The sequence below is a fragment of the Arvicanthis niloticus genome, chromosome 16 (assembly GCF_011762505.2).
Source record: "Arvicanthis niloticus isolate mArvNil1 chromosome 16, mArvNil1.pat.X, whole genome shotgun sequence".
Lineage (NCBI taxonomy): Eukaryota > Metazoa > Chordata > Mammalia > Rodentia > Muridae > Arvicanthis > Arvicanthis niloticus.
In genome coordinates, this window is record NC_047673.1 from 31,615,350 (window position 1) to 31,630,933 (window position 15,584).

The following is a 15,584-nucleotide window of genomic DNA, read 5'->3' on the forward strand; positions in this document are numbered from 1 at the left end:
CAGCAGATAACGGTGCATCTTTATCATCTGATGCTTCCTGGCGTTGAGACAGTCATTTCTTTTTGCCTCAAGGAAGTCATGTAGCTGGGATCTCTGTCTGACCATCTGTTACCTTAGATGACTAGGGTTGGGAAATGTCAAAGATGTCTGTTTTGACAGGCATGGCGGCACCCACCTTTAGTTCCAGCACTTGTGGGGGTTGCGAGGGCAAAGGCAGGTGGATCTCTGTGAGTTGGAGGCCTCTATATGGGTGAGTTCAAGGACAGCAAGGGCACTGTAGAGAGACCTCAAACAAAGAAGAAATGTCTGACTTTAAACAAAAATAATTTTGTAATTTTTGTAAACATCCATCTTGATTCTATTTAGATGGAAGACTGTTTTGAAAAGTTAAATATCGTAAGCTCAGATACTTTGGTCATCCTGATAAGCCTTTAGAAACAGTGATCACGGGAGTGTTCATATAACTGGGTTTAATGCCTTGCTTTTTCTTTGACTATTTGTGTTTATTGTATTGCTTGTTCCTCAACTATTCACATCTATTGTATTGCTAGACCCTCAACCTAGAACTGACCTTAATACATGCATGTAATCAAAAGGTATAAAAGCATAAAGGAGGAGGGGGTATAGAATAGGGGGTTCTAGGGAGGGGAAATGGGGAAAGGGGATGATATCTGTATTGTAATTAAACAAAATATCCAATAAAAAAAAGAAGGTGTGACCCTGTTGGAGTAGGTGTGTCACTGTGGGTATGGGCTTTAATACCCTCATCCTAGCTGCCTGGAAGCCACTATTCTGCTAACAGCCTTCAGATGAAGATGTAGAACTCTCAGCTCCTCCTGCACCATGCCTGCCTGCATGCTGCAATGTTCCCGACTTGAAGATAATGTACTGAACCTCTGAACCTGTAAGCCAGCCCCAATTAAATGTTGTCCTTATAAGAAAAAAAAAAAAGAAAAGAAAAGTTAAATATCTATTTAGGGAACAGGCAAAAGATGCACAATATTTAGATTCTTTAAAAAAAAATGCTTATTTTTCTAAGCAAATTCTTAATGGTGTGCACTACTTTGAAGGGATTTTTTCTTTTTTAAAGTAAGGCCAAAAGGAGCAATGAGAATCTTAGCCATAGAAAACACTAAGATATATAATTAAAATACTGTGTGGAAAACAATCCATAGGCCAAAATGCAGATAAGAGAAAGACTGAAGATTCACTATGACCGTTGATGGCCCAGGACTGCTGATAGTACGGCTTCCCCTCCACTGGGCACTTACTTCCTCCCAGTGTAATCTGAGGGGTTCTGACAGGGAAGACAGCCCCTCTACCGCAGCCCCACGTCCGGTTCTTTCCCGGTACTGTTTCCGCTCTATGCCTCTTCATTCCTCCCTTCTCTCTTCTCTCTAGCTCTTCATTTGTTAAGCTCATAGGCAGTTGCTGTGGTCCCCCAGATAGGTTTCTCTGGCAGCTGATGGGAAGATGCAGAGACCACACCCACAAACATTAGGTGGAGCTCCGGTAAACACACAGAAGAGGAGAGGGAAGGATTGTAGGAGCTGGAGGGGTCCAGGACACCATGAAAACAGGGCCCACACAATCAATTAATGGGGGTCCATAAAGGTTCACCGAGACTCAAGTAACAATCACAGAGCATGCATGAGTCTGTGCTAGGTCTTCTGCATACATACTGTGGTTTTGTCGCTTGGGGTTTTTGTGAGACTCACAACAGTGGAAGTAGGGAATGTCTCTGACTCTTTTGCCTGATCTCAGGACCCTTTCCCTCCTACAGGGTTGCCTCGGTCTGTCCTTATAAGAAAAAAAAGAAAAGAAAAGTTAAATATCTATTTAGGGAACAGGCAAAAGATGCACAATATTTAGATTCTTTTAAAAAAAAAAAATGCTGCCGGGCAATGGTGGCGCACGCCTTTAATCCCAGGTTGATACAAGGGTTTGTGCCCAGTCTCCTCATAACTTGTTACGCCATCTTCGGTTGATATCCTTGGGAGGCCTGCTCTTTTCTGAAAGGAAACAGAGGAGGAGTGGATCTGGGAGAGAAGGGAGGTATGGGGAAGAACTGGGAGGAGTGGGGGGGGGCAGCTGCAGTTGGGAAATATTGTATGAGAAGAATAAATGAAAAGAAGAAGTCACTGTACTGCTCTTCTGAGAAATATGAACCCATTCAGGTGAATAACCATGTCTCCTCAAGAGTACTGGTGGCTCCCTGACAGTTGCTACAAGCTCCCTCCGTGTGTGTGGACACTCGGAAGGAGCTGGATCCTGTGAGGTGTGAGGTATGCTCCCCTGGTTGTTCATCTCATGGATCTAGAGAATCTGTGGAAAGCAAATGGGGGATGGAGGGAACAGGCAGGCTGTGAGCCCCTCTGACTGCAAACAGGCAGCCCCGTCCCTCCACCACTACGACAGCTCCTTCACCTGCAGTAAGATGCACAGGTTCCTCAGGTCTGGGCCTAGATGCTTACTTACCTCATCTCTGACCAGACCTAAAGGAGCAGCCACAACCACCAATATTTTTTTAATGCAACAACAGACTCAATTTTTTTTAGTGTGAGAGAAGCCCTGGCGATCAAGAGAAACTTAAGGCACACTTTTTGCTGAGAAGCAAGACCCTACCAGAGCAGGTGGTCTGAGTCCTATGGCTGCATCATCAGGGTCACCTTAGGCCTTCCTAGTTAGTCATTTCGTCTCCCCGGTGCATAGTAATAGCGCTATTCTTCACCAGTCCACCAGGGGGCAGGAGAGATCATCTTACTCAGGAATTTTTTTCTTTTCTTTTTTTTTTTTTTTTTCCTTAATCGTCTACTTTTTTCCCCCCAAATTGTGTTTTCTCCAGTGAAACCGAATCCTCCAGCTGTGGTGTCCCAGGCGCCGCCTCCCTCTGTGCCCCTGCCGGGCCCTGAGCAGCCTGTCGCGCCGTCTGCAGTCCTGAACTGTTCTGCAGGTCAGCAGCCCTGAAGATGAAGTTTTGTCTGCTGCTCGGACTTCTGTTGCTACACGAAGCGCTGGAAGATGGTGAGTGACTCTGGCCTCTGACCACCTTCGCCCAGGACGCAGTCCCCGAGATTCTCCCAGCTACTCCTCTAACTTTTGGCCTTAGGGATAGTCCCTGGCGCCGATCACCATCCGGTGTACCTGGCCCCTCCTAGAAGGGTCCCCTTTCTTCCTTTCCTCCATCTCCCTGAAGAACTCCTGGGAAAGCAGCGGTTACGGTGACCTTAAGAGCCCACCAAGACTTCTCTAGCCTTATCAGAAAACCACAGGCTATCAAACCCATCATCCCAATCAGAGCCTGGTCCAACCCCCTATGTCAACGTGTCGGTCTGATGGCGCGCCCGCCCGCAATGGCTCGCTTCCACCTTCATACCGCGGGTCCTCGCCCAGGACTACTGCAGCCGGTGCCACCTAAGCAAAACGATTCTTGCGGAAAACTCCCTGGGTCTTCCTTCCCTGTTACAGTCCTGTTTTGTTTGCTTCTTGTTGTTGTTGTTGTTGTTGTTGTTGTTGTTGTTGTTGTTATTGTATACCAATCTGAACTAAAATCCTGCTAGATTAGCCTAGGTCTTTAACAACAACAACAACAAAAAATTGCTGCACTAAACCAAAAAAGAAAAAAAATTTTTAAACTAGACCGCAGTTATATTTTCCATAGAAATGAGAGGATGGATAGAAAAAAAAAACCTACTTTTTTTTTTGTACCACAGAGGAAGGCCTTGATTCATTTAATTTTTTTAAACTGTATTTATTGTGTTTGTCTGTGTTTGGGCTTGTGTATGCTACAGCAGACATATTGAGATCAAAAGGCACCGTGCAGGGGTGGGCTTCCTCCTTGTGCTATGCTAATTCCAGGGACTGGAATTCTTACTGTGTGAGCGATTTCACCAGCCATTGAATCACTTTTTAAAATGTTTTTTTTAGATGTATACCTGCCCTAGGTCCATCCTGTTGTGTAGACATGACTGTAGAATCAGGCTTTATTATTATTATAGTGTGTGTGTGTGTGTGTGTGTGTTTGTGGTTTTATACACTATACATTTACAAGATATATATATATATATATATATATATATATATATATATATATCACTGCTAATTATTTTATTTCCTGCATCAGTTATTTAATCATTGATGTTTGCATAGTACATCTTTCTTCTGGCGACGGACTTCAAGGCTTCCTTAAAATTCCTCAGTCACAGCCACAGCCGTGCTCCTTAGATTTGGTTGAAAAGTGTCTTTTGCTGTTATGCAATCCCATGCTGGAGCTGGCTCAACCTGGCTTGTGATTGATCTACTCATCACTCATCAGTCCTGACCCATCCTCCATTCCCTAAAGCTACAGTCATCTGCCTCAAGTTGGAAGAAGTTCAGGATGGTGGCTCATGGCACTGTGCATGAGACTCCTAAAGGAGAGACCCCGACTTAGTAAATAAAAAGCCTCTGGGGGAAGGGACAGCAATTCCCCTTGGCCCTGAGGAAGCTGCCCTGAGCTCAGTTTGCACAGCACAGTATTCAAATGTTCCTGGCAGGCCCTTGTATCTGACTGCTAAAATGGTGGAGATGCAGTGTTTGGTGTCATTTTTGAATAGGGCAGAGACAGCCAGACAAAATAACTCTAAATAGGAGTTCACTTTGTGAATGCCTACAATGCCAGTTGAAGAGCCAACATAGATCAGAGTGTGTGAAGTACAGCAGACATCGGTCTAACTGAATTAGCATCTATTTAAATAAACGCCTACTACAAGCAAGAAACATTTTTAAGACAGAGAAAGTGGAATGCAGGTCAAGTATTTAATAATTAATAATGGGTAAACTGTGGGTCTTGCCTTTATACTTACAGACATATATGATATATATGATATATATCATATATATGATATATAATATAATATATATTATATAATATATATTACATATAATATAATATATATAACATAATATAATAATAATGGGTAAACTGTGGGTCTTGCCTTTATACTTACAGACATATATGATATATGATATATCTCATATATATGAGATATATATATCATATATATATGTGTGTGTGTATATGTGTGTATATATGATATATCTCATATATGAGATATATTATATTTATGATATATATATTATATATATGATCTAATATGCCACTGACAAAATGTTAAACATACCTTCTGAAAAGTAAACTTACTTCATTAAGTTATTTAACTGTTTTCCTAGCCCTATCAAGAATTTTTGTCATTTGTTTTGAATCCTGACATGGTGACAGGAAGGGCACAGGAACAACCGAAGGCCTCAAATATTCATAGTTCTTTTGGTGCTGCAATCTGATTGGCAGGTCAGGTTGCTACCCCTCCCCCAGCACCAACTACAGGCACAAGCTGTGACTATAACTGTCCCTGAGCCTGTCCATTTTGTGATCACATTTGGGAGACAGCCTCAGAGGAAGAGCCTTCCCTGGAAGCATCTGTGGAGTGGACATTTGTCCTAAGCAGTGGCATTTGTCTTGCCCAATCGTAAAGTTTTTTTTAGAAACAATGCTATTTCTCTTTATAATGAGAAAAGCTGGAAGACCATGTTGTCTCCCCATTTCATGAAATGAAGGCTTGAAAACAGTGAATAAATAGGCCAAGATCCCAGTTAGTGAGGAACTGCTCCCAGGACCTGTTCCCCAGCACCTCTGTGCAATGGTGCACTGCCACTTTCACACTTGAAAGTATAAAACTACAGTCACTACTGACTTCTTATCACCTGTATATGTATATTTAATGTGACAAGCAAGTGCTGACGTATGCATATTGATCCATTAATGCTTCTTCATTTACCTACACAAGCCCCATTAAAGTCTTCAGAGAATTTAGATTTAGATAATCTGAAAGCTTCTAAAACTCAAAAAAGATCTATCAAGACATTAGAGTCAAAAACTGGGTCTGAAAGAAGATTAGGAGAATGAGACAGTGACCGTGACCCTCCAGCAAGAACCATGTATCACTTTTTTGTGTTTGTTTACTCTTTGGAAACAGACAGTAGACCAGAAACCTGTATATACATAAATAAATAATCATAAAATACATCTTGCTTACAAGTGCAATTACTAGATGTTTCAGAGCATGTAGGGTCTTGGCCTGTGTGTTTAACATGTAAAACTGTCTTCTACACTTAGTGCCAATCAAGTCTGAGGGCAAGACAGACAGACAGAGAGAGAGAGAGAGAGAGAGAGAGAGAGAGAGAGAGAGCTGTCAGAGGGATGAGGAAAGTCCAGAGAGAGGGTGGTTTTCTGTGGCCAAGACTAGGAGGGGACAGGCAACAAACAAGTGTGAAGACAACATGGATTTCATTAGCCAAAGCATGTCAGCTTCCTAGAGCGGCTGTGACCAAGAACAAGCTGACAATCACTCTCAAAAATTCTTGGGAACAGACGTGTTGCCAGGCCAGCATTTTTTTTTTTTCAGATTTTTGGCAAATTTGCATAAGCATAACCAAGTTTCTTGGATGTGGGACTGGAGTCTAAGCATGAATCTCGTGTACGTTTTGTGAATCTCCTATGCATATATAATCTGAAGGTGATTTTAGACAATATTTTTGTGCACCCACAGTTGGCTGTGGCATTTTCCACTTGTGGGGTATTCGAAATGTTTTGCATTTGAAAGCTTTTGTTCTTGTTGTTGTTGTTGTTTCCCCAGATTAGGAATATTCAATCTACACTAGAAATAAGGTGGCTTAAAGCAATGAAAGTCTATTCTTTACAGTTCTGTAGGTCAAAAACCTACAAATTAAGGAGTCATTAGGGCCTTGCTGTCTCAAAGGCTCTAGAAAGAACTCTACAGCCTCTTGTTAGTTTTTGTAACTGTCCTAGATACTCTGGTATTCCTTGGTATCTTGACTAGTTTTTATATCAAGTTGGCCCAAGCTAGTGTTACCTAAGAGAAGGGAACCTCAGCTGAGGAAATGCCTCCATAATATCCAGCTGAGGGCATTTTCTTAATTAGTGATTGTTGTGGGTGGGCTTAGCTCATTGTGGGCGTGGCCATCCTGTCTATTGGTCTTGTATTCTATAAGAAAGCAGGTTGAGCAAACTTTTTTTTTTTTTTCTTTCTCAAAGTCAGGGTGGAAGGACTTTAGAACTTGGAGCTAGAAAAGCGTTGAGTTTTGACAGCTCAGTGGGCTGTTCTCTGCATCTTGGAAGACAGTGCTGAGAGCCGTGCAGATGATGGAAGCCTGGCTTACAAAGTCCAAAGGGAAGTTTAAAGATCCTATCGGGGTATCTTTGAACTATTTGCTGTTTTGAATTAAGAATCTATGGTTGTGGTCAGCTGGGGCTGAAGAATCAAGTGTGATTTATAAGAAGTGAGCATTTCTGAGGTAAAACCACCGATTGGTCCACACGATTGATGCTGGTCCAATAGAGCTGAGAAATCAGCGATTAAAAAGATGCCACTGTCATTAAGTTCCCAGAAGCAGCCACAGTTGTTCTTTGTGCTGTCAGCTAAACAGTGTAGGAGTCACCCAGGTGGTGCTAGTTTTGAAGGCAGTAAGGAGTCATGGAGAACACCTGAGGCCTGGCATTTTGCAGCTGAGCTGGAGTCCCTGAAGAGAGCCCAGGAGAAGCTATTGGTGAAAGTGCTGCCCAGTTACAGCAAGAGACTGAAAGATTTTGGAGACACCAGTATCATACAAGGGCCACTAAGGATAGGGGCAGCCTTGGAATGTGGGCCTGAGCCTAGGAGAAAAGCCATGGAGTGTGGCTAGCTATCTGAAGGAGTCTCGCAGAAGCCCAGACATCGGACATTGATTTGTTTACACTGTTGGAGTGTGCTTTGGCCTTGCTCAGATGGTGATTGTGCCTGGCTTCTTCCCTCTTGAAGTAAGAAAGCATTTAACTTACTTTTTATTTTACAGGAGCCCGCAGTTGAGAGACTTTGAAGTTTTAAAGAGATTTTGGAGTCTTATATATTTTTTAAAGGAGACAGAGAGACTGAACTTTTGAAGTGGTCAAATTTATAAAGGCTCTGTAATATGTTTTATCTCGTAATATTTATTAAGATGAAATCTTGAGGCTGAGCAAACAATGGAAAGGTTATTTATTGTTAAATAGTGCTGTATTTGGTATGTCGAGCTGACAGGGGATCAATTGTCCTGGCTAGTTTTTATGTCAACTTGATACAAGCTAGTGTCACCTAAAGGAGCATCAATCAAGAAAGTACCTCCAAAAGACCCTTCCCTCCCCAAGTTGCTTTTGATCATGGGGTTTTGTCATAGCAATATCAACCCTAACTAAGACCTGTGACCCAAACAGCATAACTCCAGTCTCTGCTTTTGCCGTCACATGTCGGTTTGTCTTCTGTGTGTCTCTCTATATGGCATTTTTCTCTCTCTGTCTGTGGGACTCTTTTCCTGGGGACATTTCTCCTCATCTCAACAGGATTATATCTGTAAAGAGGATTATTTACAAGTACCTAGGACAGGACTTCAATGTATCTCCTTGAGGAACACAAACCCACAAACAGCTCAGGGTGGGATATGAAAGTGGATTGAGGGTGTTTGCTGGATAAAGAGTTAGAAGCCTGCCTGAGATACAGAGGCTACACCTACAGGTGCCTTAAGGAAGAGTTAAGGCTGCCCGAGAGCTTTTTCCAGTACCTAGGAAGCTTGGATACCCTAAATGTGACCCAGGGGGGTGCAGGTCCTCATAGAGCATGGGAGGACAATGCTTTCTTTCAAGTTAAATGAAGATCAACGAATGGTTCTGAATAGAGAAGAACCCCTGATCTGACTTACATTTTTTTTTTTTTAATTAAAAGCACCAGAGTGAAAGCCAACTGCCTACTTAGGGAGACATTAATAATCTAGAAGAAAGCAGGTAGGCATGTGTAGTGACAGTAGATGGAGGGAGACTGCCTTCAGAATGGACTGTAAAGATGGAACCAAAGGGGTTCGCTGCTGCCTAGGAATCGAGATTGGGATGTCTGTCTTGAGCAACCAGGTGGAGGAACTTTCTGCTTTTAGAGAGGGGGGACTCTGGGGGAGGAAGAGGTCTGAGTGGCTTTCAGAGTTCACTTTTGGACCATTAAATTTAAGATGCCTGCTAGTCTTCCGAGTGACCTGGCTGAGTATTCTGAGAAACAGAATATTCCGACCAGGAATTTTGAGGCAAGGGCAGGGTGGAAGTGAGGCAGCTTTGGGCACACAAATTTGATAAAGCCAAATTTTGGTAGAACAGGCCTAAGGCCCTGGAGCTCAGAAAAGGCTTGAGAAGAAAAGGGAAAGCTCCTGAGGAGACTATAGAGTTGTCAGGAACTAGAAGACCCAAAACAGTACAGTGCCCTGGGGAGACAGGGGAAGGTGAAGAGAATAAAGAGTTTTTAAATTAATTATTTTATTTATTTACATTCCAAATGTTGCCCCCAACCCCCCCTCCCAGAGTTCTTCATCCCCTTCCCCTTTGTCTCTGAGAAGATGCTCTCCCACCCGACACCCCACCTCACCCAGGCATCCCCTTTCCCTGGGGCATCAATGCCTCTACAGGATTAGAGGTTTTTAACCATCAACTATGCTAATCTCTAAGTGAGAGGAGGGACAATGGTGTGGAGCAGAAAAAAACTTTGGATTTGGAGGCACAGGATGGAGCTGTTTTCCCATCTTCCTGATAACCTGGAGTGAGCTACATGGCATTGGGGGGCGGGGGTGGGGGGGATTAGCCTGCTTTGCCTCCGTCAGCAGTTCATACGGAGTACATGAGATATGTATAAAATAAGGGGCACTTAGTGGGCACTTCATGGGTGTTCAGACGCTGCTCTCAACATGTAAAGTATGTTAACTCAATTACCACAGAAACCCATGAGATGGGGGCTGGAAAGATGGCTCGGCAGTTAAAAGCACTTGCTGCTCTTGCAGAAGACCTGGGTTCAGTTCACGGCACCCGCATGGTGACTAACAGCCTCCACAGGCATCAGGCATGTATACAGTGCACTTATATTCACATACACTTCCATACATGCAGGCAAAGCACTTGTACACATGGAATAAAAACAAGTATCTTTAAGCCCATGAATGGTTATTACCATCACTGTCACACTACATGTGTATAAGAAAACTAAGTAAGACACATGAATGACTCCCCAGGGCTGGTCAGCTACTAAGTGGTATCTGGTGGCAATAATATGTCATAGTCTGAAGTATTTACCACCCATTTTTCTATACGGTATATTCTATAACAACCTCTATAATGCAATGGTGATGAATTCCACTTCAATTACTTAAAATATAAATTCTATTTTTTAAAGATTTATTTATCTATTTTATATATCATTGCTATCTTCAGACACACCAGAAGAGGGCATCAGATCCCATTCCAGATGGTTGTGAGCCACCATGTAGTTGCTGGAAATTGAACTCAGGACCTCTGGAAGAGCACCCAGTTCTCTTAACCACTGAGCCATGTTTCCAGATGTAAAAATATAAATTCTTACATCTTTAAGGCATTTGGAATATAACTATTTACATAGGTCATCAGAAGTCATACCCTTTTCTGTCTTTGAGATTATAAGATAATTACATTTCTCCCTTTCCTTTCCCTCACTCCCAAACCTATCATATACCCCTCCTTGCTCTTTCAAATTTATGACCTCTTTTTTTTTTTTTCTGAAAGTCCTTTTCTACACCTATAGTGCCTATTTTCTTCTAGCAATTTCTTATTTTGAGATCTGCTTTGACCCATTCGCCATTCAATAATGAGTTGTTTGCTCTCCATGAGACTATATTTTCTAGGTGTTTGTTCACTATTGATTCAAAGTTTTATTGCATTGTGGTCAGATAGAACACAAAGGGTGACTTCAATCTTTTTGAATTACTAAGGATTTGTTTAGTGTCCCAGGATGTGATCTATTTTAGAAAAGCTTCCATGTGCTGCTAAGCAGAATATGTATTCTTTGGTATTTGGATGTATTATTCTGTAGACATCTGTTAAGTACATTGGATGTATGGTGTCAGTTAAAACTGATGTTTCTGTTTATCAGATTTCCTGTCCATTGGAGAAAGTGAGATATTGAAATCAACTGCTATTTGTGGATTGATGTTAATCGTTGTCTTTAAATATGGTAGTTGATTTTTTTTAAATGAAATTTGAAGCTCCTGAATTTGGTTTGTATATGTTTAAGAGAGTAATGAATAGAATGAATGAACTTCTCAGTTAACTGTTCCCTTGATTAGAATAAAGTGCTCCTCTTTATCTCTTCTGAGTAGTTTTGGTTTGAAGCCTATTTTGTTAGATATTAGGTTGCTGATGCCTGCTTGCTTTCTGTTCCCATTTGTTTAGAATTCTTTTGTTCAACCTTTTCCTTAAAGTGGCTCCTATCTTTAAAAATAAGATACTTTTCTTGGAGGCAGCATATAAGTAGATTTTGTTTCTGGATCCATTCAGTCAACTGGTGTCTTTTAGTCAGAGAATCAAGACCAGTGAAATTTAAAGTTATTACTGAAGTGTTGGTGTTATAGTACTGCTGGGTTTGGCTATTGTTTGTGTTCCCAGTGGCACTGTGTTTTTTAATAATTACACTTATGTATTTTTTCCAGACACTCTCTGCTGTGTTGCTCTCTTCAACCTGAAATAATGCTTCCTGTATTTTATTTAGGTTTGGCTTGTGGGGTTCTAGTTTTTTAGGTCATTTATGCTGTGCAAAGTTTTCTTTTTCCTTGGACTGTGGCAGATAGTTTCGCTGGGTATATTAATCTAGCTAAGCTATCATAGCCTTTTAGGACTTGGAATGCATTATCCCAGGCTCTTTTAGCTTTGAAAGTTTCCATTGAGAAATCATCTGTTATTCCAGTGGGCTTTTCTTTATATGTGAATCTCACAGCTTGCAATACACTTTCTTTGTCATGTATACTTAGTGTTTTAACTGTGATATGCCATGGGATTTTTTTTATCATGGTCTTGTCTATTTGTTGCTCTGTGGACTTCTTGTATTTGTATGGGTAGCATTCTTAAGTTTGGGGAAGTTTACTGTGATCTTGAAGATCTGGTCTATGCCATTGACTTGTGAGTCTTCTCATTATCTATACCTATAATTTGAATTCAGTTTGAATAGTGTCCCACATTTTCTGTGTGTCCCTTACCCTGTGGGTTGTTTGTTTGTTTGTTTGTTTGTTTCTGGGTTTTTTCCCCCAATTTTCATATTCCTTGCTTATTTGGTATAGACCCTCTACTTGATGTTCAAAACCTGATATTGTAAGTTCTGCTTGATACACTGTACTTTAAGGGTTTCCTTTGAGCTTATGGTTAAGTTATTGGGGTTTACAATTTCATCCTCATTTCAGCTTAATTTCTTTCAATGTTTTTATCTCCTTATTGAATTTTGTTTTCAAGATCTAGATTGTTTTTGTCATTTCCATCAACTTTGTGGTTTTCTGGGCATTGCTCAGGCATTTATTCTATAAAAGCAATTTCTCCTTAACTTCATTAAGGGGTGTGTGTGTGTGTGTGTGTGTGTGTGTGTGTCTTCTTTAAGCTTTAAACTATTTTAAGTTTGACTGTTCTTTTAAAAGTTTGTGTCAAAAAAAAAAAGTCTGTGTCCTGAAGTTCATCTAGGTTTGGCAAAAATTTCTATAGGACTGGTAGGTTTTAGATAGAAGATAGTGGCCTGATCCTTCATATTTTTGGTATTTTTACAATGAAATTGGGGGGGGGGGTCATGTGAACTTCTTTTGTTCTAAGTCTGTTACCAATAGAACAGGTTGGATGTGTGAATGGGTTGGGTCTCCAGATTGGAAATGGGTTGGCTGGAATGAACTCAGGTGGACAGAGGGGACTAGCATGGTGTACAGGATATGCTCCCTTTTCCAAGCCTGGAGTGTGGGGTAAATCTAGCTGGGTGGAAAGGTTGGCTATGACATGGGGATCCTGTAGGTTAGGACAGAGAAATAAATGGTCCTGGCCAAAGATTAGAGCTTTTCTTCATTGCAGGTAGAGGAGGTGCACTGGTTATGGACTGGTGGGTTTTAGGAAAAGGCATGGATGGGTGTCAGAGAGACTCACTGAGCTAGACCCTGACAGAGGACCTGTGAAGTCTCAATATTGAGCTGGGTGGTTGAAGGCAGCTCAGAAGGGACCTGTGTAAGTTGTTACCAGTAGGAAAGGTTCTGTAAGAAGCCTAGAAATTGGCTTCAATGCAGGTGGGTTGTGAGAAGTATTCTTTTAGAATTAAACATGGGACTTGTCATTCAGTCCCAGAATGCTGGGTACCTGTGAAGCTATTAAAACAGCTTTCTGATAAAGAAGTTGCTAGGGTTTGAAATGAGAGTCTCATACATACTAAGTATGTGCACTATTACTGAACTACATCTACAACCCCTTGGTTGTCTTTAAGTTTGTACCATTAAACTATGGATCATTTCATATTCAGTTAGATCAACAATATGATTAGAGCAACTGGAGTCTATGGCTCAAAGAGACGGAGTTATTTTCCATGTAGAATAGCAAATATTTGGATAAGTAATAACCAGAGTAAACTTCTGTTGTCAAGCTGTGTAGCTACATATGATGTGATAAGAAGTTAAATAGATAGCACTAGTTGGGTAAATTCCATAGGGTATATAGAAAGTTCTCTGGTGATGTTAAAGTAGAAATGCCAAATTAAGAGCATCAACCAAAAGCTTAGCATACCAGTCTCATAGACATGGCATGACTAAAATACTTATGGGACACAGAATATTTGGACATCAGTACAGTAGGCTTTTATTTTCCATCTCTGGCAGAGGGAAATAGGACTTCCGACGTAATACAAAGTGGAGGTTTGTCCCTCACACATGGTGATGTTGAATTAGTGGATTTCTGCCCATCTGAATCTGATCTGGTTCCAATGGCTACAGTGATTTGCCCTCTAGGAGGTTAGGTAATGTGTTACTCATGCGCCTCACCACTATAACACAGTAACAAAGTAACAAAAGCACACAAGGAACTTAAGGAAAGAGTTTGTGTGGGGTTGTGGTTTGAAGTAATACAGTTCATCATGGCAGGAAGGCACAGTGGGAGGAGCATAAAGCAGTTGGCCATATATGCCTACAGTCAAGAAGCAGGGGAAAGATAGATAGTATGTTTCACTTGATTTCTCTTTTGGGAATTCAGTATACAACCTGGGAAGGACTTTCCATCCTCAGTTGAGCCTCTCTGGAAACACTCTCGCAGACACACCAAGCTGGGTCTCCTAGCTGACTCTAAATCCTCCTGGCATCAAGCTGAAGAGACAACTAAGATCAACTGTGAGAAAGAGCCTGCACATGAGGGCCACTGTGTCTAGTTCATCATTATAATCAGGGGTGGATAAAGCAAAGGTGTAGGCTTGGCAGGGCTGGGCAAACAGCAGGTATTGGGGACTCTACCTTGGAGGATAGAGCCCAGGGACATAACTCTACTCCTTGAAAAAGTCAGCATCTCATGTGCCTAGTAGAATTGAATAGAAGAAGGAAGAAAAATAAGGGGAGATTTGAATCTAGGAGTCTAATTATGATAGGCTTTGAGGCCGCAGAAAAGAATGCTGTCACAGGGAACAAGGTATACAGGCCAGGAGGAGTTTGGTAGGATTGACTATGAATACTGAGCTAAAAGCTCAAACAGCATAGTTCCAAGGTCTGAACGAGGCTCATCTGAGAGTGGAGGCTAAATAGCTCCCGTCACAAAACTCAAGGAGCAGCAAACAGGGAAGCATATAAGGTTAAGCTTTGGCAATGATTTTTCTCCTGACATCACATGTCCCCATTTGGTACAAATATTCTGTGAGTCCCTCTACTGGCCGGGTTTTGTAATCTCTTATTTAAAATATATACAACATGTTCATCTCCATGTGATGAACTGAGCATGCTGGAATGGGTTAGGGAGACCTGAGTTCTAGTCTAGTATTTTGCTACTGATCAACGGAGTGACTTTGTATAATGTATTTAAAACCTTTTAGAGCATGCTTTGTTTTCATCTGTTGCATGAGGAGTTTACCTAAAGGACTTCTGAGGACTCTATGAGTCTGGGTATTTCTATAATTCTATGGCCATAAAACGATACTCTTTGCCATAAGTATAGATAGCTCATGCAAAGCCCAGCCATATAATTACCTTTTCACCTTTCCAGGGAGGACACAATAGCACAGCTGAAAGGGACTAGGTTGAGATATCTGGAGCCCAGTGGCCTTCAGAAGGTCCAGAGAATAAGAAGAACTTTGCCTGCATGAAAACAATAATGGATGCCTAGTACAGAAAGCAAACAGCCAACTTAAAGCGGTATCACTGCTTGCTGGCAACTCTCAACAATATTGATGAAAACATGCCTCCAAAAATATTCCATTAGCCAAACTTTAAGCCGTCACTACAGTTGAGAGTCTTGGTTGATTTTGTTTCTCGTGGTGATTTTTAAGACAGTTCCTCCCTCACCAAACCCAAATTGAACCTATTGGGTTGACTAGATGCCCAGTGAGCTCTAGGGATCCACCCATTTCTATGACCCACCCCATCCTCTTCCTCAGTCTCAGCACCAGGGTTACACACCTGCTTTATGTAGTTGCTGGGGATTGAACTCGTGGCCTCATGGTTCCCTTACAGGTATTCTACCA

The 15,584-nt window shown here is 41.6% G+C and overlaps 1 protein-coding gene across 1 annotated transcript in view; it reads left to right on the top strand.

Moving 5' to 3' along the window:
* Positions 1–2,821: 2,821 nt before the first annotated feature.
* Positions 2,822–15,584, top strand: part of Pdgfrl (platelet derived growth factor receptor like) — a 59,338-nt gene continuing 46,575 nt past the window's right edge. Inside the window, exon 1 of the mRNA XM_034519826.2 lies at positions 2,822–3,024. Coding sequence (XP_034375717.1) covers positions 2,970–3,024 — 55 coding nt within the window. The 5' untranslated portion in view covers positions 2,822–2,969. The remainder of the gene's footprint in view (positions 3,025–15,584) is intronic.